This window comes from Solenopsis invicta, chromosome 6 (genome assembly GCF_016802725.1).
Source record: "Solenopsis invicta isolate M01_SB chromosome 6, UNIL_Sinv_3.0, whole genome shotgun sequence".
Taxonomy (NCBI): domain Eukaryota; kingdom Metazoa; phylum Arthropoda; class Insecta; order Hymenoptera; family Formicidae; genus Solenopsis; species Solenopsis invicta.
Genome location: NC_052669.1, coordinates 6,056,576 through 6,081,871, shown reverse-complemented (window position 1 = coordinate 6,081,871; position 25,296 = coordinate 6,056,576). Strand labels below are relative to the sequence as shown.

General features: G+C 41.6%; 1 protein-coding gene across 5 annotated transcripts in view; it reads right to left on the bottom strand.

Annotated features, from left to right (window-relative positions):
- The window catches only part of LOC105200991 (zinc transporter ZIP11), a 136,623-nt gene that overhangs the window by 86,666 nt on the left and 24,661 nt on the right, over window positions 1–25,296 (bottom strand). For 2 of the 5 annotated variants that reach the window (XM_039450214.1, XM_039450217.1), the window contains exons 5-6: window positions 18,011–18,268; window positions 15,433–16,058 (exon numbers count right to left, since the gene is read on the bottom strand). In XM_039450214.1, coding sequence (XP_039306148.1) covers window positions 15,857–16,058; window positions 18,011–18,268 — 460 coding nt within the window. In that variant the 3' untranslated portion in view covers window positions 15,433–15,856. Of the gene's footprint in view, window positions 1–9,836; window positions 14,156–15,432; window positions 16,059–18,010; window positions 18,269–25,296 lie in introns of those variants that run through there. The other 3 variants (XM_039450216.1, XM_039450215.1, XM_011168806.3) reach the window with 2 other exon arrangements.

Here is a 25,296-nt window from a genome sequence, read left to right as displayed (position 1 = left end):
TTATTTTCAGATCTGTATTTCAGCAAAATTGTCTTTTCCGTGTATAAGAAAATATTTTATTTTTTCATTTAAAACAAGTTTTTTTCTCAGTGTATGAAATAAGGTAGAAAATCGTGGTTTTTTTTCGGAGAGATGGGCAAGTTTGATCTGTATGCGATAGACAGAAAAAACTTGGCATTCTCATTATCAAAAATTTCAAGCACTCACACCTTGCGTAACTTCTCGAGCGCAATTTCGAAGATCACATCCATCGGTTCGCGAAAAACACGACGAAATCTCGAGGATATCTACCTGACGATACAAGCCATCAGGTATGTGAACGTCGCGTCGGTTCGCATCACTTATTTATATGTAGTCGCATATATGCGACGGCATGCGTGATTATGTCTGTCACGTTAGTGGTCTATCGTTATCGAATTCAAGCCAACACATAGTGGCGATTCCACATCCGTGGCTATTTTGTATATCCAAGATTTGATACTTCTAATCGCTTTCCCCATATTCGCGGAATTAAGATTTCCTCATTTGCGGACAAATAATAAAGAGTTTTATTCTTAAAAAGATTTCCGTTATTATTCTTAATAAAAAAATTATTCTCCTTTAAAAAATTTTTATATTATTATCATTAAAAAAAAAAAATAATAAGGAATAATAAAGCGACTTTTAGCGCCTCGCGTTATTATCTTTATTTTAAAGCTAAGCTGTGCTCTTTTAGTTAATAAAAGTATGATCGACTAGAGAATATCGGATGAGGATTCGTGATGCATCGATCCTAGCTGACCCAGCAGAATAATGCATATTGAAGGAGGTATCCACAGACAAATCGTAAATTAATGTTTTGTAGAGAAGTAGGAGACAAGCGGGAAATTGTTTATTAAGAAATAATATGCTTCACGTTGATCAATACTGTGCTCTAGGTAGACAATTAACCAGCATTAATACACCTGGGCTTTTAACATAATTGCTTTATAGCTATAGAAAAAAAAAGGATAGATTGTTGCGTAATTAAAGCCAGTATATACAAATTAAATTTTAATGGAGCGTAATTCTGCTAATAATTTTCTCTAGGAGCGGAGGATTTATCGATCTATAAAGAATTTTTTCCATCCAATTTGTTCCTCGCAAATAATGCATAGCAGTTAGTTAAAATTGTTTTTACTGAGAACTATCGATGCCTTTCGATCGGAGATATTAAAAATTAAGCGAAAGATGAAAGAAATTAAGTCGGAATAAAGCAATAAAGTTAAGATATATAGCAAATATACAAGAGATTCGATTACACAAAGAATTCCCGTTGAGAATAGAGAGCACCGTTTCGTGCTCGACGGTTCTCATAACAGCCTATTAAACGATATCAAGTGCATTAGCACAAACGAGCAATTTAGTCTTCCTCGATGGGATCGCGTCGCAGCGAGAAAATTCAGAATGCGCAATAGAAAAAGTAGTAGTAAGTCAGAGGCGTAATTCCCAAGCTCAAGTAAACAGTTTTTTTTTCCCAAAAGTCGAATCAGATTATAATCAATTTATCCAGGTAAGCCAAGTACGAGTGTAAGAAACTAGCAGAAGTTGGTTAAAAATATTTAATCTGTTAGCCAAAAATATAAAGAATGATATAGCGAAACAGGTTTCAACTTTACTTTTCCTTCAGTCGCAAAAACATCAAAAAAATTATCGAATCAAATCAGAACCGAATCAGATTTTTTTGGGCACAGAGGGAATGATTCATAAGCGAAAGGCTGTAATGCAAAGTATTTTAAGACATTAAGGGTCACGGTGATGAAATCTCAAATTGGAAATTCCGACGAGTTTGAACTTGCGTATCATGGGGCGCACGAGCATCTTGGGGCCCGTCTCCTCGAAATACCGCAGACGTATAAACTCGTCGCGGCGACGCCGTCGCGCGCGTGGAAATAGAGAATAGAAGTAGATTTAGAAATAGAGCCGCCAGTCGTCGGCCTAGAATTTGATCGGAGACGTGGCCTAACCCGCGCCTCCGGACGGCGCTGTTTCGGACGAGTTGGAACGTGCGTCGCCGTTTCGATGCGACGCGACACAATGCATCGGGTAGCTCGCGATGAATAATAAACAGAAGGCGCGAGACGGGGGGATCTAGGCTTTCGGCGGTATCGGAAAGCGTTTTCGAGAGTATTGGAGTAGAGTCTTAAAATAATGGACGGGCGTACGTGAAGTTTCGCCGGGGCCAGAGATGCCGCGCCGATGAATAAGACGAGTGTCCGAAAATAGTCACGTCCGAGGCCCGATACAAGGGCCTCCAGGTGTCAATTTCAATCGCGCAGGAAAGATACCTTCCTTTTTTTTAATTCTTTTTAAGGTTTTTCTGGAATGCAGCGTGGATTTTGGTAAAATGTAACGCGGTCTTCACTTGGAAAATAAAGTTGTTAATTTGACTAAATTTTTCAACTTAATTAAGGTTTTTAGTTTAAGCATTTATGTATTTTATGTAAATACTTGAACTGGGAAGAAATTCAATCGAGTTGAAAAATTTAGTCAAGTTAACGAATTTTTTTTCTCAATGTATTAACAGTACGAGAATTATTATTTCCGACGGAGAGGCAAAACATGTAATTAAATCCTGAGTGTCATCTTGCGTATATGTCATTTGAAAACATATCTTGCATAGTTACGAAACTAATTGTCCGGACAGTGCATAGAATATGCGCTGAGAACAAAAATTGATTAAAGAACTAAAATATTTAGTTCGATGCAATCAACATTAGATTGATTTAACAATTATTTAGTTTAAAATAGATATAGTTCGTTCATGTCAACCATTTAAATGTTTTAACCAAAAATTAAGTAAATAAACTCAATATTTAATTGCATGTACGAACTAAGTATTTTAATTTTGTAACACATTTTTTTGTGTCAATTAGTTTCGTGACTGTATAAGATCATGTTATTTATTTAATGTTACTTTGCTGTTATCGTCTGTTATACATATTTTTAGATTTCAAGTAAAAATATATAAAGAGAAAAAGTAATCATTGCAATTGAAATAAATCTTTTAATTTGATTTTGTTAATAACAAGTCAGTGAATTTTTTTCAGTTAGAAGACAAAAATACTTCTGATGGAAATGCATCATTGGCAAGGGTTTTCACGTATAATCTAATTTTTCTTAAAAAAATTATAATTATGGCGAATTTGTATCGTAAAATAAATCTCAACCCTATGCTGGATAATTAGTTTCGTGACAGTGTGCATACTCGTTTATGCTTATTATATTTTATACCTACACGTATGCTAATTAAAACTTTATCGAATAATTTCGAGTGAAAAGGGCGCTTTTCTACTTGACGGAGGTCTATTTCAGCTCGAGTAACCAATAAAATAAAAAAGAAATTCGCTGGGCCAACATCCTGCTGACCTCGGTGGGCTCATTAGAAATCACCAGGAATTCGAAGGTGTCTAATTAAATGATGAATAATGCACGATGCATCGCGCGATTAAGGGCACCCCGGCGCGGAGGCGGAGGCGGAGGCGGCGGCGGTGGTGGCAGCGGCGCTCACGCGGACCGAGTTACACTTCCTTGAATGCGGCATCCTGTCGCGCAAGTACTGTCCGACGTGGACGCTCCGCGTTCGCCGTGCCGGGGCGGACAATACTTCCGCCGTCGCGACTTCCTTCCTACATAGAACGAGCGAGTAAATGCGTGTGCGTACTACCGTCTCGTCGCGTAGAAACGGCGCGCGCACGCACGCGCGCACGCACGCACGCACGCACGGTCGCTACTCGCGCGCGTAGTAGTTTCATTCATAAAGTCACGCGTTTCGCGAGGAAACGCCTGCGCGCGCGCGTTAACGACAGGAACCGAGACGCAGGCTTCGCTTGCTCTTCTCTTCTTTCTTGCGTATACATACCTACCTGGCACCGCGAGAAGACGTTAATACGCGCCTCCGGAACGTACGCTCCGCGCCGACTTCCGCTCGGCTCGGATACGCAGTGTCGGAGGATGCGCTGCCGGTAGTAATAAAAGCGTGGCCGTTAACGCAGAGCTCAATCTCCCTCTCTTCCTCTCTTTCTCCTTCCTTTTTCCGTTGCGGGAGGAATAAATCGCGAGATTCTACGTTTTTTTCTCTTATTGACTGTGACGCGCGATTAATTTTTGGAATCGCATTCTTTCATCATAATTGAATTCGCCGCGAGAGAAAAAGCACGTTATCTTTTTTTTCAACTGCTTTTCAATTATTCTTCCAATATGAGATTTTCCTTCAATATATCCTATTTCCGAAGTGTATGTATAAATATTTTATCATCTAAATTGAATGATGCTATTCTGACTTCTGCGAAAATTAGGCATTTCAATTTATTTATTATATTTATTTATTTATTTATTTTTTGGTCGAATAACGTAATTTGATTTTAGAGTGAAGAATAACACAGAGAATCCAGATATTCGTTTGTAAATTTAAAAACCTTGAATTTCTAGTAAATTTTGCATTTCTCAATTCGGTACGTAACGTACATTTTTATTACGTAAACACATTCTCCTCGGTGCACTCGTAAAATAGCAAATGCGATATGTAGCCCTCATATCCTTCAATGAAACGCACGTAGAATCTCGTCAAGTGTACGCGCGCGGTCTTAGATCTCGCTCTTCAAAGTACGGTGACCCTTTCAGGCTTGGGCGGAACTCCTTTGCTTCCGGTGCTGTTCCGCTGCTGCTATTTCTATATATAAACCCACGCGCATTCGTCGATATAAAGCGGGTGCACGAGTGTGGAAGGCCTGCGCGCGCGTGTGTGCATTGCCGAACACCAACGCAAGACGGAGGGGGGTATAACTTTGATACATGAGAGACTAATTTATAGGCCGTGCGCACTTTTGCTCAATGATTTTCCGCATGAATCATTTAATCCTTTCGGGAAAACCGCTTTCATTTAAGAATAAATTGTTGCAATGTTTCTTTCGAAAGATTCTTTCAATCTACATTTTCAAATCCTTTTGTGTGGCTTGAAAATTTTGCTCGTAACACAATAACGAGAAAGTTATCGGAAAGTTATATAATGAACAAACATTTGTAACTTTTTATTTCAAATTGTAGTTTTTCAGATGTAAACGTTTGAAGCTTAAAGCTGGCCAATCACAAACTACGTTTAAACATCATCTAAACGTAATTTTTGATTGATCAATAAGTTCATATCTCAAAAATTACTTTTTTAAATCAGAATCTACAAATAAAAATGTTTTTTTTATTTAACTTTTCTAGTACTTTCTTGCTACAGTATTTTGTTTCAGAACATTATGTATCTATTACATAATAATCATAATAATAATTAATACATTATTTAGTTTAGAAATTAATTAATGATGTTTGTTTCCTTTTTGATTGAACATAATTATTCTTGTATAAGTCAAATAAATGTAATCATTATTATTAAAGTTTGAAATTATTTGCTAAGGAATTCGAGTATTAATTAGCGTAATAGTATCTTGAGGTTTTTAACCGACAAAAATATAAAGGTGATAATCAATAATAATAAAAAAATTATCAAGGCATTTAGATTTGTTAAAACTTCTTTGTTAATGCTTGTTAATCATTTTTGTCTCGTTGAAATAGTAATCATTGTGCGTTTTCGATTAGTAATACGTGTTCCATATAAGCTCAGGAAAAAAAAGAAGCGTGATGTTAATGTAAATTAAAGCAGAGACGTAATCAGGTTGATTTTTTAACATTTTGACGACAAAAGTTCGTGAGGAAAAAAAGTCTAAAAGATTTACAACGCTGTGACAGCAACCACATCGCGTATACACGTGTTGCAATACACAAAGTGTGCGTAGGGAAAAGTATGGTACGTTTCGTACACAAATACAATCACGTTAAAATAATTTCACATTAAAGTTATCGCAAAGAACGCATAAAGCACGTTTGAAAAATTAGGTCGTCTTTTAGACATGTTATATGTAGCTTGCCTGTGGAAATTTCATATCTAATAGAAACGAAGTAATTTTATTTCGCACAGGAATTGTATTACATTTTATTATATTATAATTACTTCGATTTGTAACTTTGACCATGTATGTAGAACATGATTTCCTCAGTTTCTCAATAGCAGTAACAGCTTCTAATAAAAAAAAACAAGCTATAAATACACACATTTATGAAGCAATGTATACTCACGTTGCGTCGTTTGATTTCTGCGCGTCCTTGCGTATAATAGAAAAAAAAAATACATTCGTTTATCACATATGGTCGTCGATTTTCCTATTTTTGGCACGCTAGATTGATAATAATTTGTCGCAGGATATTGTCGTACAATTGACGGCTGCCTACGACTTCCGGCACTCGTAGAGGTCGGTGATTACTTTTTGTCGGAAGTTCGTCGCTATACTATATGGGAACGATGGGGGCGGTTACCGGAGTTAAAAGGTCATACCATGTTGTCGCGACAAGTTAATCGCTACTTCCAAAGACTTTTAATCATCTCGGAATGAAACTCGGTTTCTCGACAATCCTTACGTGTTTTTACAAAAACATATAGCGCTTCAGATTTGTTTACATATGTATGTTAAAAAATTATTAACTTACCGAGCAAAACTTGAAGAAAAAAATTGTTCATTTTGCAATTAATTAATAAATGATTTGTAAATTCAAGTTATTTTTTCTTATTATGAAACATGAGTGCGTGTATTATTTAAAGCGAGACTTTAATGCGCGTGTTTTCGAGGAAGTTAAAAAAATGCAATAGTGAGAAAGAGAAAGAAGGAGAGAGAGAGAGAGAGCGTCGTAATAGAAGTTGTACGAGAAGTACAAAATGTGGCGACAAATTGCATAATAATCGGTCCACGTTGATACGCTGGATGAACGGATGGAACGAGCGAGGTGGGTGAAACGTGAATGAGAAGGGAAAAGAACAATGTCCTAGGGTGGGATACTTAATGCTCGCAAGAGCCGAGTTTCGTTTTAGGACGCACCCTTGCGTATCGACGTGCAGCGAACCACGATTTTGTTGGCTATTTCCTAAATCGACGTGCACAACGTATTCGCGGCCAGCGAATTTCTCGAGCAACCCAAAGTGGATTGCTCGAGGAAAAATCCGGATACACGAATTAAACTCGAGAACCTGCGACCTTATTTCCCGAGACAAATCCTGATAATACTATAACAACATTACGGAGAGCTGAAGGAGTTCTTGTAAAACCCCAAGCCGTTCAACTTTCATCGTCATTCTTCCCGCATCGAAGAGATTAAGTACAATGTTTATCGCGTTTTGCGGAACGTTCGCTCCGATTTGGAAAATCCAACGACCAACGATCGCGTTTGGCACTGAATGCGATATCAGACGAAGATCCTATACTAAGGCCCGTTAATCGATAAGGATACGCGCCATGCAACAACGGGAACAACAATAGGAATGCGAACAATAACAACACTGTCGTCACCGAACATCACAGCGGGAAAAAACGAGAGATAGAGATAGAGAGAGAGAGAGAGAGAGAGAGAGAGAGAGAGAGAGAGAGAGACAGACAGAGAGAGAGAGAGATTTATCACGTCGAGCCGCGTTGCACGTGCGCCGTGCACCGGTTACATCGGCGGCGGCGGTGGCGGCGCGCAGGGCAAAGTGCATGTGCGACTGCTGACGAGTGCAGCGCCGATGTCCTGGCTTTCCTATGCAACGCACTGCACCCTGCCTCCCACCCTCCCACCGCTACCGCTCTTTCGCCCCTCGTCTCCCTGCCCTGCTTCACGTCCCGTTTCACGATGGTGCGCGCATCGCCGACACACCGACCACGTGATCGTTCTCTTTAGCTAAGTCGATTACTGCACCGCCGACGACATCCTCTTGTCTCCTTTTTCCTTTTCTATCTTTCTTTATTCACTGCTTTTTTCGCCCACCGCCCGACCCCCCTCTCTCTCTCTCTCACGATCTCTTGTTTCTGATCCTCATCAGTTGTTCCTCATCCGTGCCCACATCCAATCCTTAACGAGCACCGTGGGATTTTTAGATTTTGTATTAAAAGGTAACGAGATTTGTATAGCGTTCGCTGCAAGTTCATTTTCTATTTGACGCAATTAATTAAATTCTATTTCTTTATGCATCGCGCGCTTGCAGCTGTCCAACTTCTTCGTGCTTCCGACCAATAGTATCTTAAAATTTCACCTACTTCATCTCTGCCCAAGCCTAATTTCCTTAAACAGAATAAATTCCCCTTCTCTCCCTATCGCACCTCGCATTCCGACTTCGCGCTTATCGCGCGCGCGGACGCATCTGCATCTTCGCTCGTGCTTCGCTTCCCGGGATTTTCGTCCCCTTGCCTTTCGCTACGTGTGGTGATGGAGAACGCAGCCCGTGTTCCTCTAACGATAACCGGCCGCTTCTGTCTTTGTTCGCTTCCTCCGCGAGCGAACGAGCAGCGACGGCAGATGCGCGCGGACGTACCTCTTTCTATATCCCTCTCGCTACGTGGAAACGGACGTGTACCGTCGCCGTTCCACCGGAATGCCTCCTCTCTATCTCTCTCTCCCTCTCTTTCTCTCTCTCTTGTTCTCTCCGCACCGTCGGACTCTGCCGGTCACTGCGTCATTTCTGTTCGTCACGTCCCTCTCGTTCTCGGTCTCGAACAGTGGCGGATTCACACATCAAACTGCTCTAGGCACATTAACCCGAGAGGCTACCCCTCGTAGGGATCTTGCACGCCTTTCTTAGGTCTGCTCCTTTTTAGCTGTGCTTTTTTTACGCTTTCATACTTGTCAAGAAGGAGAAAGCCGACAATAGGCGCGGACAAAAAATACAGTTAAAAAGAACGAGTTGTCTGTTAGGCAATGTGTTCCATATACAACGGGGCTAAGATAGTCTTATATTTAAAATACTATTATACTAGACTCGTATCTCGTATTTAAATTCACACGATCATTCGATTCTGAATTTGATTAGCTTCGCGAATCAAATGTTGCGTACAACGTTATTATTCCCACAATAGTTCCCACTCAGTAATTGCACCAATAACTTTTCCTTTTGATTCTCTACAGCGAAAAGTGAATTTTGAAATACTTTTAAGCGCGCAAAGCTCTTTGCTGTTAACAAGTAATTAATCTGATATACTTGAATACTTCGCTTTAACCTTCATATTCCGTCGTTCAATTTTCAATGTCCATCTGGTCGAGTGGTACGCGGTCATTGTGCAATCACCGCGCTGACTCTTGTAATATTAAGCGCCACCAAAAACAGATGCTTTCGCGTCTCGCCGCTCCGCAGAGCGCCCACGAGTCTATTCCTAAATCCGCCACTGCACCCAAACTGGCATCCTCCTCGGTCAGGATGCCCTACCACTGCGATATACGGGCGCGCGTTCGCACTCGTCGCACCGGGAAACCGAGCCGGCGATGCAACTGTCCTTGTCGCACGCCGCTCGGCTCCATTCATGTCTCGGTTCTCCTCGGGTTATGCAACTCACTCGACGAGAGAGAAAGAGAGACGCGAGGCGAGGGCGATGCGCCGCCGCTGCCGGCGCTGCCGCCGCGCCGACGTTGCACACCGTCACTTCGCCGCGCCTGAACCGAGAGACGGGAAGAGAGATGGAAAGATGCAGAGAACTCGGATAACTTACCGTCGATGATTTGCCCGTACGACAAGCGCGCTCCTTCTTCCCTTCTGGCGTAGCACCACCTATTACATTTGTATCAATTACTTTACAAATGAGACGTTGCTCCAAAATCTTTATTTCTCTGGGAGCATAAGCAGATGGAGCGTTGATGCAACGATCGGAGAAAGGAAGAGGAGCAGGATCGTCGAGGGATATATACATCGTACTTCCCAATTCTTAGCACACTCGATTAGTAGATTAGTTTTTAAGGAAGAGATGAAATCCTGCGGGTACATGTGCTATGCTTTAATGCACTCCCTTTTTTTTTATTGCACATCTTGAAAAATCATTACACCGCAGCGCAATAAATAAAAATTTCTTGATAATGCAGTGCAAAAATTTTTGGGACGAGTTGCCAATTTAATATCTATGTGTGATAACGAACGGGCGGACAATAAATCAGTCGTTCTGTCTATATTCACCAAATACTGATGTCCTGCCTAAACGAGTAATCCTAATTAAGTTACGAAGGCACCTAATTTAATTAAAAAATAAATTCTGAACATCACACCTTCCGGCTGTAAGAGTTACCAGAAAGAGAAATTAATCGCGCGATGTGCAAATGCGTTTCTGCTGAACAAAATAATTCGCTGTTAAAGTGTCTTAATCAAAATATCTTAATTAATATGCTATCGTCAATAAAGTACTAATCGCCAAATCAATGAAACAACGGGCGAGCGCAAATTTTAACAATTTACATAAATGTCTGCACGGGTTTTACAATTGACTACCTACAATATCCGATAATCCGTATAATTACATAATTCGCATAATTACATTATTAATTACAGAAGATACATTTCGCTAAAGCACCGCTCGCGCACGTCGTCATAATCGTCGACGTGATGCCGTGCCGTCGACGTTGATCGGGACGACCTTCGCTTCTATCATCGAAGCTTGTTGGCTGATGCTCGTTCGCACTGGTTTAATATAAACCGAGCGTCGGTGGTTTCCTTTGAATAATAAATTGTACCGATCATCTAGATCGAAGATCGTCGAGAAGATTTATCAGCGATCGTTCGCGCGACAAGAAAACCTCCTAGATAGAATATTCAATTGACTCTTGGAATTGACAATCTTAGTCTTGTAAAGCGTCAATTTCATAAAAGTGCTTTTAATCTATTACAATAAATGGATAGTCAAACGGACAGTTCTCGTTGATTCGTCGCGATAACGTTAGCTAAAAATCAGAGATGCTTCTCGACATCCGCGAAAGCAGACATTGTATTTAATGAAATTAATATAGAGGAATATGGTCCTAGATGTTAAAGAGTAAGAGGACAGGATGTTAACGTCGTGCACAATAGCAACGGCGTAATGAAACACTCATTGAAAAATTGATTTTCAACTCAAACGTGAAATTAATTATAACGACGTGTCGATGTAACGATTGTTATCATCAAGCAGCCTACCATATTGCTCACCATGATTTACGATTGACACCTCTGTAGGCCTATTCTGTAACTCTTAACTCTTAATGACAGGTCAGCATCGTTACATCGTTGCGCAGCTTTTTTGCTAATATCCGCGCAACGACGGTATAACGATACCGAACTGTCGTTAAGAGTTACAGAATAGGTCTACCGATTACATCAATGAGCTCGCCGTTGCTTTAGTCGAGTGTCATGCACGACAAGGTCCCACACCTTGTCTTCTTACATCACGGTTTCGTATAATATACGTGGGCACCTGTACACGTATATCGCTAATACTTTAGATGGTTTATCGACAGTGTGTATCAAAATATAGTCTCTATATCTTATTGTAAACATACAGCGCCGAGAAACGTCGAGATACCAATAAAATCAATCTGTGCCTTTCAATTACTGCGAATTCGCCCGGAATATCGATCACGAGTGCGGACTCGCAGCCATCTCAATAATAAAACAGAATATTACATTCGTGTGTGCTGAGAATAAATATTAGCCGTATAAAGAAGATGCACTCTCGGAATTAAAAAAACCAGTACTTCGAAGGAAATATATAACAAATTTTACATCTTTTTATACAATACATATATATATATCTGTATATATGTATGTATCGAGGACGTTCACCATAATATATTTTTAAAATATTTGCGACAGTTTAAAACAAAAATTGTTGGGAAAAAGCGTTCACCTATTTCGTGCAAGTTACAACCTGCGGTACAAAAGAATCGGAAATCTCTTTCTCATAAAAAAGGCCACTTAGATCCTTTAAATAGCACACGACTTTTTCATAATGATTTGATGATTTAGCTTTAGACGTTTCTTTAAAGGAAATACCGCAGACGAGAGAGGCGTGTGTCGGATTCCGCGAGGTGATCTATTTTTGCGCCAACGGGTATAGTGGCAACCTCGTTACGTGCTCCGGGATAAACGGCACGTCGCTACAAGAACGAAATTGCACCGTGCGCGCGGTCTGTGATTAGAAAGGGCACATTGTAACGCAATAAATATGCGTATAAGTTTACCTACCAGGCACGAGAGCGTAGTCGGCGATTGCGTGCGCGCACGAGAGATACACATGCGAGTTGCGAAATGTGTACTCTTTTGAGAGAGCTCCGTTTCAGAAAGGCGCAAACGGATTTACATAATGCGATGGTGGGCCTCTCATTAGCGGAGAATGAATAAAACGGCAGTGAATCGGAAACATGCGAATGATGATTTGAGAACGAACTAATTTCGTGATCTCACCGCGAATTTAAGTTTCACAATTTTACTACTCTTTAAATTTTAATTGGTGTATTGCTCATTGAAAAAACCGTGAACATTCTGATTTCAGTAATATACTTACAACTGTATCAATCAGCGATACATGCAGTGATAAATGCACTTCGGCAAATGTCTTTCGGTAATGATACACTGATTCTTGTCAGTGAGAGTACTCTCTTCTTAATCGGAATCACTGAAAGACAGTAAACTGATGATTACGGTTATAAGTATAGTGCTGCAAATCAGTAAGAATTCACTGATTCAGAATTAGAAAGTAACAGTGCTCAGATGTTAATTAAGTAATACTACAAGTATTTTAGCGTTAATTAAATAACAATCAATACAATCTTTCGAGGCACTGGATTTTACGTATAAATTGATAAAATTCGATATGAAGTACAAATGATAGCAGAAAGATCTGTTAATTTAATTTTAATGTACTGATGTAAATATAATTAAATAAAATATAATTTAATGATATTTGTATTAGTACAATAAAAAATGCGATACAAAAGAATATGAATTGTAAAAAAATTAGGAAAGTAACAAGTAACAAGTAAAAAAGTAAAGAATTTATTAGAAAAATTTAAAGATTCAAAAAGTAAAAAATTTTAAATTTTATCTCGTTAATTGTAATTAAAATATCAAAAGCAAAGAAATCACGAGAGTTGTTTCTGAAAATATAAAGCAAAATATCAGTAAAAAAATATCGGCATTAAGAAAAAAATAGATGTAGCCCTTCTATTATTATTAGAAAAAATGCTTTGAATTTTTTTTTCTAAAAATTATTTATAACGCGTTATTAATTCATCATATGTAAAAATCGATATATAAAAAAAATGGAACAGACGATATTTACAGAAATTTCTTGGAGCTCTGTTGTGTCTAAGATATACGTATGTCATAATATGTATAATATATAAATCCGTTTACGTATTTATACACGATAAAGTATGAATAACTATTTCTTTTGTGAAATAATGACATTTCTTGATATTGTACTTTCAATGGAAAAAAATAGCTTGAAACATTTTCTTTTCCAACAGTTCTCGACGCTGCACATTGTATTAATTGCTCTCCGACAGAATTTTCGCGTTTGTATCGATCTTGCAATTATCTCGGTGAATCCTGACAGACATCGATTTCGATGTTCGATTTTAAGTTCAGTCAACCAGGCTATCGTATATCTTCGACTTCTGGAATAGCATCGACGAGGACTAGATACGGGGAAGACATTTACGAAGTGAAATGCATTCTCTAGAAGTGAAATGCGTTCTAGAAAAATATCTACCGGTTTAGAAAATTGTTGAGCGATTACACAATTTAGCCTTCGCTATAGCGTTAATCGAACATCGGAATTACAGACGAGTCTTAAAACATAGCTTCATGTGATATGGTTATTACATATTTTATATAATTTCGTATATCTCAATGACCATCAGAAATCACGAGAGTGTTTCCAATCAGGTCTGACCGGACTCGATTGGATACGCTCCTTATTTCGCTATACTGTTCGATTCTCCTGAGTCTTTAAGGATAAAGGCGCCGTACGCAACGGCGGATAAAAACGTACGTCGGGACTGGAAAACATTTGTTGTCGATAGTTTTTTTGACCTCTTTCGCAAGAAGACGCCCTATTATTCGGTGAATGCCGCGAGTTGGAGAAAACGCGACTCTTAGCGACTGTGAACTCGTTATCATTACCACATGATTTTCACAATCTGCAAATTCGTGAGCCAAACCCGCCGTGACTGCCTTTGCTGGGGACGATGTCCTTAACCTAGGCCAACGTCTAAGGACATCATCACCAGGAAACCGACGATGGCGGCCCAGCTGGCGAGTTTGCCGTTTCCGCTGTAAACAGAAAGCGCCCGTGGCGCTCGCATTAAGATCTAAGGGGATTCGCAAGAAAGTTGCCCAAAATTTAAAACGTAGCATGTGGGTAATTCTGCATTCTAAATCCTAACAGCGCAAGATATCGCACGAATATTCCTACAATATCGTATATGTATGTATATATATTCGTACGATATCATGTGCCGTTAGAAAATTCTAATTTGACTCCATTAAGGTGAGGCTGATGAAATTCTTTCCAAATCTCTGCTGCAATATCGCGACTTGCGTGACGGTGTGATGCATGAAGCGGGAGAGGGAATTTTTTGATTAGTGCAACCGGTGGCGCACGGATCGAACGGCACGGATCGAACGTCAAAATCGAGAGAATGGTGGTGGACCAGGGTGCGGGGAACGAGGGTGCGGAGAATTAAAAAGGCGGCACTGGCGCCGTCGCCCACCGCTATCGTCATCGTCTTCTCTGCTCCTACGGCTCCGTGGGCAACGACCTGGGAGAAAGAGAGCCCCAGGATGGCGAGAAATAAAAGGGTTTTCGCGGCAAGTAAGTAGGGATTAAGCACATACAAAGCACACACTCGCGCTACGCCATGCCGCGCGTATATATCCCGGTATTGCACGTCACGGCTTGTTGATTTCGTAAATTATACACGGCCATCAATTTTAACGGCCGGCGAAACGCGCCGTTGTATTTCGGTGGGCGTTCTACCACATCAATCATATCCGCGCGGTAAATACCTCCTTTCGGTGTGCGTCAGAAAATTTGTATTTTTATTGGCCATTATCGTGTCTCATCGCAGTGGTAGCCGGGATAACAATGTTCGCTCTTCTCTTCCCCGTCGTCGTCGTCGTCATCGTCATCCTCATCCTCATCGTCGTTCGCGCGGCGAAACTGGGGCGCCGCCGCCGTCGCCGCCGCGTCAAATCGCGTCGCGTTCCGCATCCGTTAAACGCATCCGCCAAGAACCGATCCTTGATCCAATTTATCGCGATACCGACAGTACGTTGCTCTCCTCGCGAACGATAATCAAATTCCAATGTACTTCCCGATTCCACGGAACTTACGAACCATTCACATTCGTACATCGGACCGAACACTCCGTTTGTTAAATCGCGTCGATTTCTCATTGATTTGGTACTTCCCTTCTTATCTCAGTAGCGAGACTCTGCACAGTTGCCGAAGAAAAGCGTCTTACTAACTTGAACATCCGATTCCGAATAAGTGAAAGTCTCGAGATAGGGCAATAAATTTAAATATCCCTACGTTGCTAGGCCGCGTCGAACATGCAGCACGGGTATCATCGGCGAAGCAGGCGTTCCTTTTCGCCGAGCAGAGGAAAATGCAAATTGCACGAGGGGCGATCGTTCCGAATCGAGCCGAGTCGAGCCGCGTCGATTTTTGCCGGTGCTTCTTGTCCGAAGTACCGCAGTCTCGAGAGAATTCGAGAAGAAATCTCATATATTCCCCGACTGTCCCCCTTTTCTCTGACTTAAGTCGATATTGCGCTCGCCCAGTTTTAGTCACGTGTACCGTCGATAACTTTGTAATTCTTTTTCCCTATTTATAATTCTAGTTGCGTTGTAAACAGTGAAAAATTTTTATTCTAGCGATACAAAGTCGTTGCTGCCCAACCCATAATTTTTTTACACTCAAAGTTTAAAGCAAGTGTGGATTCAGCAAGTATAACTCTGGTAGCTCGACAGTTACATAAATATTGCAGGTTGCAATAGCTGGACACTTACGGCACTTGTTAGAGGGACGTATTCATAGCCGTTTCTTAGGAATAACGATTTGCTAATAATACGCGTATTCACATTTGTGTACGCACAAATGTATAAATAAGGAAACCACGTTGTACTTCTAAAGGGCTCGTTCGTAAGTGCGCTCGTCGGACGCGGTCCGTTCCTGGAATTTCGAAGGTATCGATATACTGAATTTGAAAAGCGAAGATGGACCGCGCGCATCTTATGCAAATACAGCTCGAGATCGACTGATTTTCTCCAAAGAGGAATCGCATGCTCGCGTTTGACTCTCCTTTCGCGGAGGTCGAGCAACGGTTTCCACGAAGACGGAGAGGAAAGAGCGGGATACGGAGAGAACGAGCGATCTGTTTTCACTTTTGTGTTTTCCGGCCACCCGGAGGGTTCCCGAGGGAGCGAGTCGAGGCTGACTGTCTCAGGGGATCCTCGACGAGAGAATCGCGACGAGAATAGGAGAGAGAGAGAGAGAGAGCGAGAGAGGGGGGGGGGAGAGCGTACCGTGCGCTCGCGCTCGAGTATCCGGGCGGTTAGATCGCACGCGAAATACAAAAGGAGCCAATTATAATGACAATGCACCTTCTTCAGCTAGGCCGCCGCCAGGCCTGGGAAAGAAATTCGCCACGTCCGTTTCGCCGACGGCGCGCTAACTACGGCACTGCCGTCACGCGCCATTGTACCGTAATCGCTCTCGAATACGGACATCGTAGATACTTGGGTACGTTTGTGCGTGCGAGTACGTGTGTGCACAGGTATGTGTGTGCGCGTCTGCTTGACACGAGTAGAAATTCATAGGACATACGCGACACGAATTTTTTTTTCCTCTCTATATTTATGCGCTTCGGTGCTTCGCGCGGTCGAAACGGATTCCGGACGTTTCGCGCGGTCGCCGGAACGATCTCGCTGAATTCTAGCGGCCTCGGAAAGAACACAAGAGTAAAGAGTACGTATATACGTGAGCTGAAGCGTTCGTCGTCACGTTAGATTGAAAAATCCATTCACAATTAACCCGTCGCCGCAGCGCTGGTAATCTGTTTAATATAAAATTAAACGGACGGAAATTAAATAAAACGGATGAGAGAAATTATTTTCAGTTAACTCGATGTAAACTTTATAAATCTAATAAATCTAACAAAAGAAATGTGAAAAATTTTATAAGCTGCCACGCCGAGTCGACAAAATCGATTCACGTAATTAATCGTATTTTCCTTCTTGATTCGTGTCTACGATAATCAGTATTGTTTTTCTCACGTAATGCGAATAATATTTCTAAGAGTAAAGAGAGCAACGTTAAATGAAATCACCGATCATTATCGCAAACGAGAAGATGACATCACTCTGAGAGAAAGGATCGCACTAGAGCATCGCACGTTGCCGAAAAATCACTAACAGCTATACCCGCATCCGCGCTCGAGAACGACGGAATAAATCTCGAAATAAGAGCCATTGTGTCGGTGGGAAAAGCGCCTTCCGCCCTTCTGACTCCAAGACTGGGTTTGGACTTCTAATTCGTCGTGAATGGGCCGAGGGTGAAACGTGAGATGGAAACGGGTGCAAGTGCACCGTGAACTGGTGTCTCTGGTACGAACGGTGTTTAAAGAAAACAAAAAGGAAAAGAGGAAGAGAGAGAGAAAGAAAGAGAGAGAAAAGAGAAAGAAAGAAAGAAGAGGAAGGAGAAGGGAGAGAAGAAAGAACGAGGAGAAGCCGGAACCAGTTAAGGGAACAAGTTGCGCCCAACTCCCTTTGCGCGAACCGGCTTCACCCTTTTGCATTCAACATCACCTTCCACGCTTTTTCAATAACACGTGCATTTTCCGAGTATCGTGTGCGATCATAAAGCTCCTTATCGGAAATACAGTTGCAGTCGCGATATCGGAAATGCTCAACAGGTTTATTATCCGAGATTTTTGCCGAATAGCTTCAAGGCTCGATTAAACTCGAGATCATTTATACATTTTCGAGAGAATGCTATCACATTGCAGCGATCTTGAGAGCGAGCGTTAAGTGACCGTTATTTTGAGCATTTTTAAAAGAGCAAGTAAATAGGAGTCGTTTCGCAGTTTCAAGTTTTTCCGGGCAAGTGGATTATACGGTACATACCTTTGATGTGCTTCCGGGATAATGTCGTCGATCACAACGTAGATCATCGCACCGGCCGCGAAGGCAAGTGCATAAGGTAGCGCAGGTGCAGCGAGTGTTACTCCGGCTGCGCCGAGGACACCAGCAATGGGCTCCACCATCCCCGAGAGCTGGCCATACCAGAAGCTCTTCAGCGTGCTAATCCCGGCGGCTTGAAGGGGCAAGGACACCGCCAGTCCTTCAGGGAAATTCTGTATCCCGATCCCGATCGCGAGATTTCTGCAACAGAATTCAGAATATCGAACGTTACTTTTAATTTGTGTATACACGTAATTAATTATGAATAAAAAAAAAATACGAGTCTTTGCTCTAAAATTTTCTAGGAATAAAACCGTGCTTTTAAATAGCATCGGTGATTATCTATAGCGATAAACGAGATTCTTTCGCGAAGTTAACGCGATCGAAGATACTTCAGTGTATAAGTGTACCGACATTTCCGTGCCAGCCGCATCAAGGTACTCCGATCTTGCACCGAACGCAAGAAGCATTCATTCGCAAATTCCGTAAGGTTGTGCATCGATGAACTGCGACGACGGTATGCAAAAATAGGAGCCATTCCGCTGCTACCGGATTAGGAAAAAAGCAAAGGAAAGAGACAGGGGGGAGAGAGAGAGAGAGAGAGAGAGAAGCGTTTAGCGGGATCAGAAGAAAACCAAAGGAGACAAGGTGGCTCCGCGCCACCGGGAATCAACTTGCGCGTGCACATACACGCGCACACACACACACGCACGCACGCACGCACGCACGCACGCACGCACGCACGCACACACACACACACACACACACACACACACACACACACACACACACACACACACACACACATCCTTTCTCTCTCTTTCTCGTGGCAGTGAGTTCTTGAAACTGGTCGACGGCTTCGACATTCTCCAGATTTTTCCATCGCCGCGATCGGAGCGTAGCGCTCGGAGAGCCGCGAGGCTTCCTCTAGATCCAGCCGTATGTACCGCTCGCTCTTTCATGCCTACCGAAGAACGGCTAAGCTTACTCGACCAGGATCGCCGCTCATAAATAAGATGTCAATGAACGACAAAGCCTCGAGTTTCGCTTCCAGTTACGCGGACTGGCAACGCTCGGTAACAAGGCAAAATCATTGGCGAAATAGTCATAAAGAAATTGACACATAATATCTTTACATCATTAATAATTGTTTGCAATATCCATTTAAATATCTTCGAACAGATTATTCAGGCTTCCGTATATAATTTACATATGAATGATGTAAATAATTAAATGCATTATTTAAACAATAGAATCACAAAGAAAATGGGTCAAAGACGTACGAACCGTTAGAAGAGGAAAAAAGTATTTTTAATTAGAAATTTTTTTTAAAAACAATATATAGGAATAGTCGAAGGTTTCGACTTGGTCATCTTCAACCTAATATGTTAATTATAAATAATAAGAATAAACAAAGATAATAATAGAAAATTGCAACGGTTAGATGTGTATCGGTATATACTGTAATATGTTGATTTTTAAAGTATTATCATTGTTTGTTCTATAAATTGGTCTAATATGATCAAGTTCAAATTTAAAAATTATATACTAAAAAAAAATTTTATGTTCAAGTAAATATATTTTATTAATTTCCTTGATTAAAAATATTTCCTAAATTTAAAAATAAATTATTTTATATTAGCTACTATTTAAATTAAGGTAATGATATTAAGATAAATATATTTATTTGATTATAAAAAAAACTTTTTTCGATATAGATTGTCCATTTTTCGTTTAAGAGTGAGAAAACGTATATCAAATTCTATATGTTCCATGACTATGATCCATCAGTTGACTGGGTTATAAAAGAGAGCTATGTCGTACGGACTTTTAATAATACTTTTAGTCAGACATAATTCAAGTTCTAATGTAAGTAATTGGCTAAATATTATAATACAAATCAGTATCTACGCACATGAAATTTCACGATTAATCAATTTCTAAATATATGGTTATCAAGATATGATCTTACATAACTTTTCAAATATAAGTAAGATAAAGTAAATGGGACACCAAAAACAATTTACGCGTTATTCGCAAAAGTTCGTGATGAGTTAGTGACGCGATCGATATAGAAGAGATAGAACGTGTTAGCTTCGTTACAAGCTCGCGAGACCTCTTTCCTCGACCTCCGTTCATCTCTGTCTCTCTTTTCCGCGACCTCGCGGACCGCCGAGCGTGATCTATGGTACAAGTAATAGCATGGTAGAATCACGTCAAAGAATGAGGGAGAAAGGCAAGCAGGCAGGCAGGCAGGGGGAGAGAGAGAGAGATAGAGAGAGAGAGAGAGAGAGAGAGAGAGAGAGAGAGAGAGAGAGAGAGAGAGAGAGAAGGCGAGCGAACGAGATGGAACGAGGGAGGCAAGGAGCGGCGAGAGAGAGAACGTAACAGGTGAATGAACGACGGGATCGCGTACACAATCTAACACGGCGCACAAGCCGGCGGGATATCTCACATATTGCACACCGCCGCCGCGGAATTCTCCTCAACTTCGGAATATCATCGCTCTCGACCCCGCGTTCTGCCAATCCCGCGACGAATCCTTCCATTCACTACTCCGAGCGAGTCGAGGAACGCAGGTTGAACTTTGCGAGTTCGCGAGAGGAAGCCTCGCGCGAACGAATCGACGTGGATAGATTGAATTCCGTAGGACGCAGTATGAGCTATTTATTTTGTACGTCGAATTACGCGCGCGCGCGCATGAGGAATATTTTCAGAAGAAAGGGCAGATTACACGTCTCTATGTGTGTGACACTAATTTCTACAGTATTTTTAATTCTTATTTATACAACAGTACATTAGAAATCAAGTTTAAGATACATAAAGCATTCCTTTTGCGACTTTTGCGATGATGAAGTTTACTTGCTTCTCGACAGTTAGTATTTCTTCGAAGGTAATTGCGAAATCAATTATAATCCGGCTGCGAGGTCATTGTAACCACGAGTACGTCAGCGCCGTCTGTCTCTTTTTCTCCCGTCTCTTTCTTTCCAACGGTAGACCTTCAATGGGATTCTCAGGATCAACGTAATAGTATTCGTATAAAACTAGAACTGTGAGGCCTGCGCAAGAACCCTATGATCGGAGCTGAATTGAAGATGGGGGAACGGTCGAGAGACTTGTCCGGTTAGCAAGATGATCCAATTCTAAAGGCCCATAAGAAGCGAGAAAACGGTACCGGGCTTCATAGAGGAGACTAACTATTCGAATGAATGACTCGACCAAACCGGACAGAGCCGCATGCGCGCGAAGCGACCGAAACGAAGAAAAACCCTTCGGTTCTGGTACGTGGAACGAGGTAACGAAGATCTTCCGCGATCTAGCTCCCATAATTCGATATTCATGAGCGCCGGACTTTACGAGGCGAACGCTGTAACGAACAAGCCGTTCGGGGGCTTCAGACTCCTAGTTGCTAGTAATCATATTTCGCGACTTGACAAACAGTAATTCGCGAGAGAATATATCTTCTCCATGCTAAAAGATGAATCAAATTCTTAAATAGATAAATTGACAATGGTCAATCGCTATAATGATAGCGATATAAATGTATAAAAGATGCAAAAACGTTTATCAAGATTTGCGAAAATCTCGATAACTTTGTCTTGCTCTCAAGATAGTTACCTTTTTAATTTCATAGTTATTTTTATACAGAGTTTCGAGCCAAGAATTAATAAAGCGTTTAAAAAATTTTACAAGCGCAACGGTACCTATGCATTGTTCGAAAGTGGGATTATTCTATCAAGAGGGAAACATCTGTTTAAGTAATGTGATAAAAAGCCTACTCTCTCTTCATCTCCATTACGATCGTGTAAAAACGTTGCCGTTAGTGTCGCGAAAAATTGATGCGTCCGCGTCCGTCCGCAAAAATGTCTAACCATCACGTAAACGCGGACCGATCGAAAGGTGGAAAAAGCTGAGGTTCGAGTGATTCAGGCGCGATCCGACTCCGGCGAATCGTCGATCCGCGAACGACCGGGATTTACAGGGAACAATAGATCAGCGCGCGAGCTGGCAACAGAACGACGACGCGACGACGGGTTCGGTAGAAAACGGTCAGGCGTTAAAGGCGGCATAGGTGAATGAATGACGTGATCCGCGCTCTCTCGCGTGAAGATCATCCAGTATAAGGTGATTCTCTCATCCCGCGGGTCCTCTCGCACGGGCACGCCGGGCTCCCGGCGAGAGGTATGTCATGCCGCGGCATGTCGCGCGTTATTTCATGGGACGACGGCATCATCGTCGCCGCATTCCTACGGCGTCGAGGTATATAAGTGGTTGTACAGTTAACCCGTCGGGTCCGGCTGTTCACCAGTTGCACCGGGGGAGGTCACCCGAGTTCCGAGAATGATCACCCTCCCCTGCCCCCCTTCCCTCCTCCCCCACCTCCACTTGTATTCGCGATACGTGTACGTGTGCACGAGTATGTATCGTCGCTCTTTCTCTTCGCTGTTGCGGCACGAGAGCGGCTGGTCTCCCTCTTGCGGGTGCCCCACTACCATCGCGGGCCCTTGAACGCGCACTACCACCGCCGGTGGTTCGGGTGCCGCAGCTTCTTTTCCTTCCTGAGTTCTTTCTGCTTTCCACGGTCAGGGCCCCTGACTACTCCCGGCTCTGTCTACCGTGTTCGCCAGACGGCTAGGGCGACGGCGAATTGTTTCGAGATCGAGGGAACGGTCGTCGTTTGTACCGCGATGCGATTGTACTTAATATTTTAATCTTTTTATTAAAATATACATTTAAGCAAAAAAGTAGAAACAAAGAACGAGGTGAAAATGGAGACATAAAGAACGCAACATTATTCATTCATGTTCGGACATCGAATTTGGCATGAGAAATCAATATGCTCGAGACAATCTATTTTATTTATATTAGGTCATTTACGAAACAAGATAGGACCTTTTATTTTTAGTGTTTCTGGCACAATAAAAGATAATATGATACTTTGAAGAATTATTCATTAGTCTTCGTTGTTATCGACGACACGGTCCCAGACTTTAGTTGATAGTTCACTGACACCATTCAGAGTTTCATTTTCATTCAAAGCTGTAGGATGCTCTCACTATCTTATTTTAAATGACCTAATACAATTAAAGACTTTACGCAAAAAAAAATTATCAGTGTTGCACACGTACGAAATACTCAGCATACATAAATCTTAAAATTGCTTTCACGTTAAAGACGCTTCTATCTGCCAAGGTCAATAGAATTGTGTGAAAGGCTAGGCACATCACAATATCATATCTTTAATCATCCGAATCGAGTCATTTAGCGTAATGAAATCTCGTTCTCAGTTTATTACATAGACGCTTCCCAGCAAACATCGAAATTATAAATGGTAGTAATTGTAATTTCTCCACTCAACAATGTAACTGTTATATAACGAGTGTGTAATATAATAGTTACATTGTTGGAAATTATAATTGAGTGGGAATTACAACTAACACTTGTACACTTGTAACTTGGTGTTTGCTGGATTATTTTCTGTAACGAATCTGAAAACAAGGACTCTTCAGGATAAGCTTCGTACGACTCGTCAAGAGTGAGGTACGCGGAACGTATTAATTAGCGTCGACCTTTCTCCGACGCTAATCGTATTACCGTAACATTTACGCGTGGCTAATTTATCTATTAGCGAAGCTATCATTCTTTCGTGCGGGCGCGAAGAGCAAAGAACGCGGCTGCACGCTAACTCGCGGCCGCAAAAGATCCGAGTGCGAAGCGGCAGCCGAGATCGAGCTGGACGGTGGGCGAAGGAAGACGACGAGAGAAGTCGGGTAGATAACCTTAGGAACGGGGCGGCTGAGAGCTCTCTCGTAGAGAGCGGAGGATACCGGGCCGAGGAATGTTTCGCGCGAGGAGTGCTCAGGATCCGGGAGAAAGTATTGGCGAATAAGTTGACACGCGCGTGGATCCATGACGAATTTTCAGGAAGACTTTTTTTTCTAACGAGAAACCCACTTTTTTTTCGCACAACCGTCTCAAGTTGAGGTTTCACGCTGAAGTGGACACCACTGCGACGATGAATATGTATTCGGGTCAAAAATATAACGGAACTGAGGAGGGTAAGTTTAAAAGAAAACCGCTTCACTTAGAATAACGTGAGAAAGTTTAAACTTGCGATTGCTCAAACCAAATTTTCTTGAATTTTCTTCGGAGCCGACACGTCAAAAATCTTTTATTTCTTTGCTTTTTTTTGTTAAAACCGTCAAATATTATAATCGCAGCAACTTTTTTACGCAAAACTTGCGGCATCAAGGTATGCCAAGCTGATATTTTGATAAAGAAATTAATAACATACGGATGACTATCACAGTTCTGTCAATGTGTGTCGACGGGATGTTTAGAAAAGCCATTAGCTACGCGCGCGGCGTCTCCTTTACTTCGCTCGTGCGTAGATTAGAAAGTATTTATCATGTTTGGTGGTCCGTTTGAATCTTGTTATGCAAGATATGTGAGAATAACGATGTAAGAAAGAGGATAACAGCAATGGCGACTTCTCATTCATATCAGTTTTTTCATAGGAACTTGTTACGCTTGAATTTGCACGGAAAATAACTTTGAAAATTATTCTAACGGCAAAATGCGCGATGAGTGCGTTTGTCGCTAATCGCTCATCGCGAGCAGTATTGAGTTTCTATATATAAACAGGATTTCTTGCGTAACGCAGTCATTTGCAGCTTCACAAATAATTTAGATAAGTGAATGATAAAAAAAAGGTAGATCCCGTTTTATCCGCCGGCTTAAATTATAATGCGGTAATCGAGGAATGTTTCGCCGAGTGTACGACACTGGCGACGTGCCGTCTCGTGTCGAAAACCGCGGATTTCTCCTAGTAGAAAAAAAGAGATCTGACCAGCCCGGTCATCTTCAACGCGAAAAAAAAGCTGCGCGCGTGTGAGTTCAGACACACGTACGCACGATGAAACACGTGCCATGTTCTCGCACCGTTATCTACGCATATCTAAGATTCGGGCCAACTACGAGCGGCTGCTATAAATGGTTCTCCGACGAGGCAAAAATGCGAAAGTGTCTGACAATGAGATCATTGACGATCGTTTCTTTATGAAATGAGATAAAGCAAGGAGGAGAGAAGATGAATGTTGTCATGAATTAGAGCTCCCACATACAGACGGGTTGAAGTAGATTCGACTACGAAGTCAAAGAATTCGATTGTGATGTTGAAGTGCCACTGTTAGTTCTGTGATGATCGATTAATAAATTAAAGGACCGAG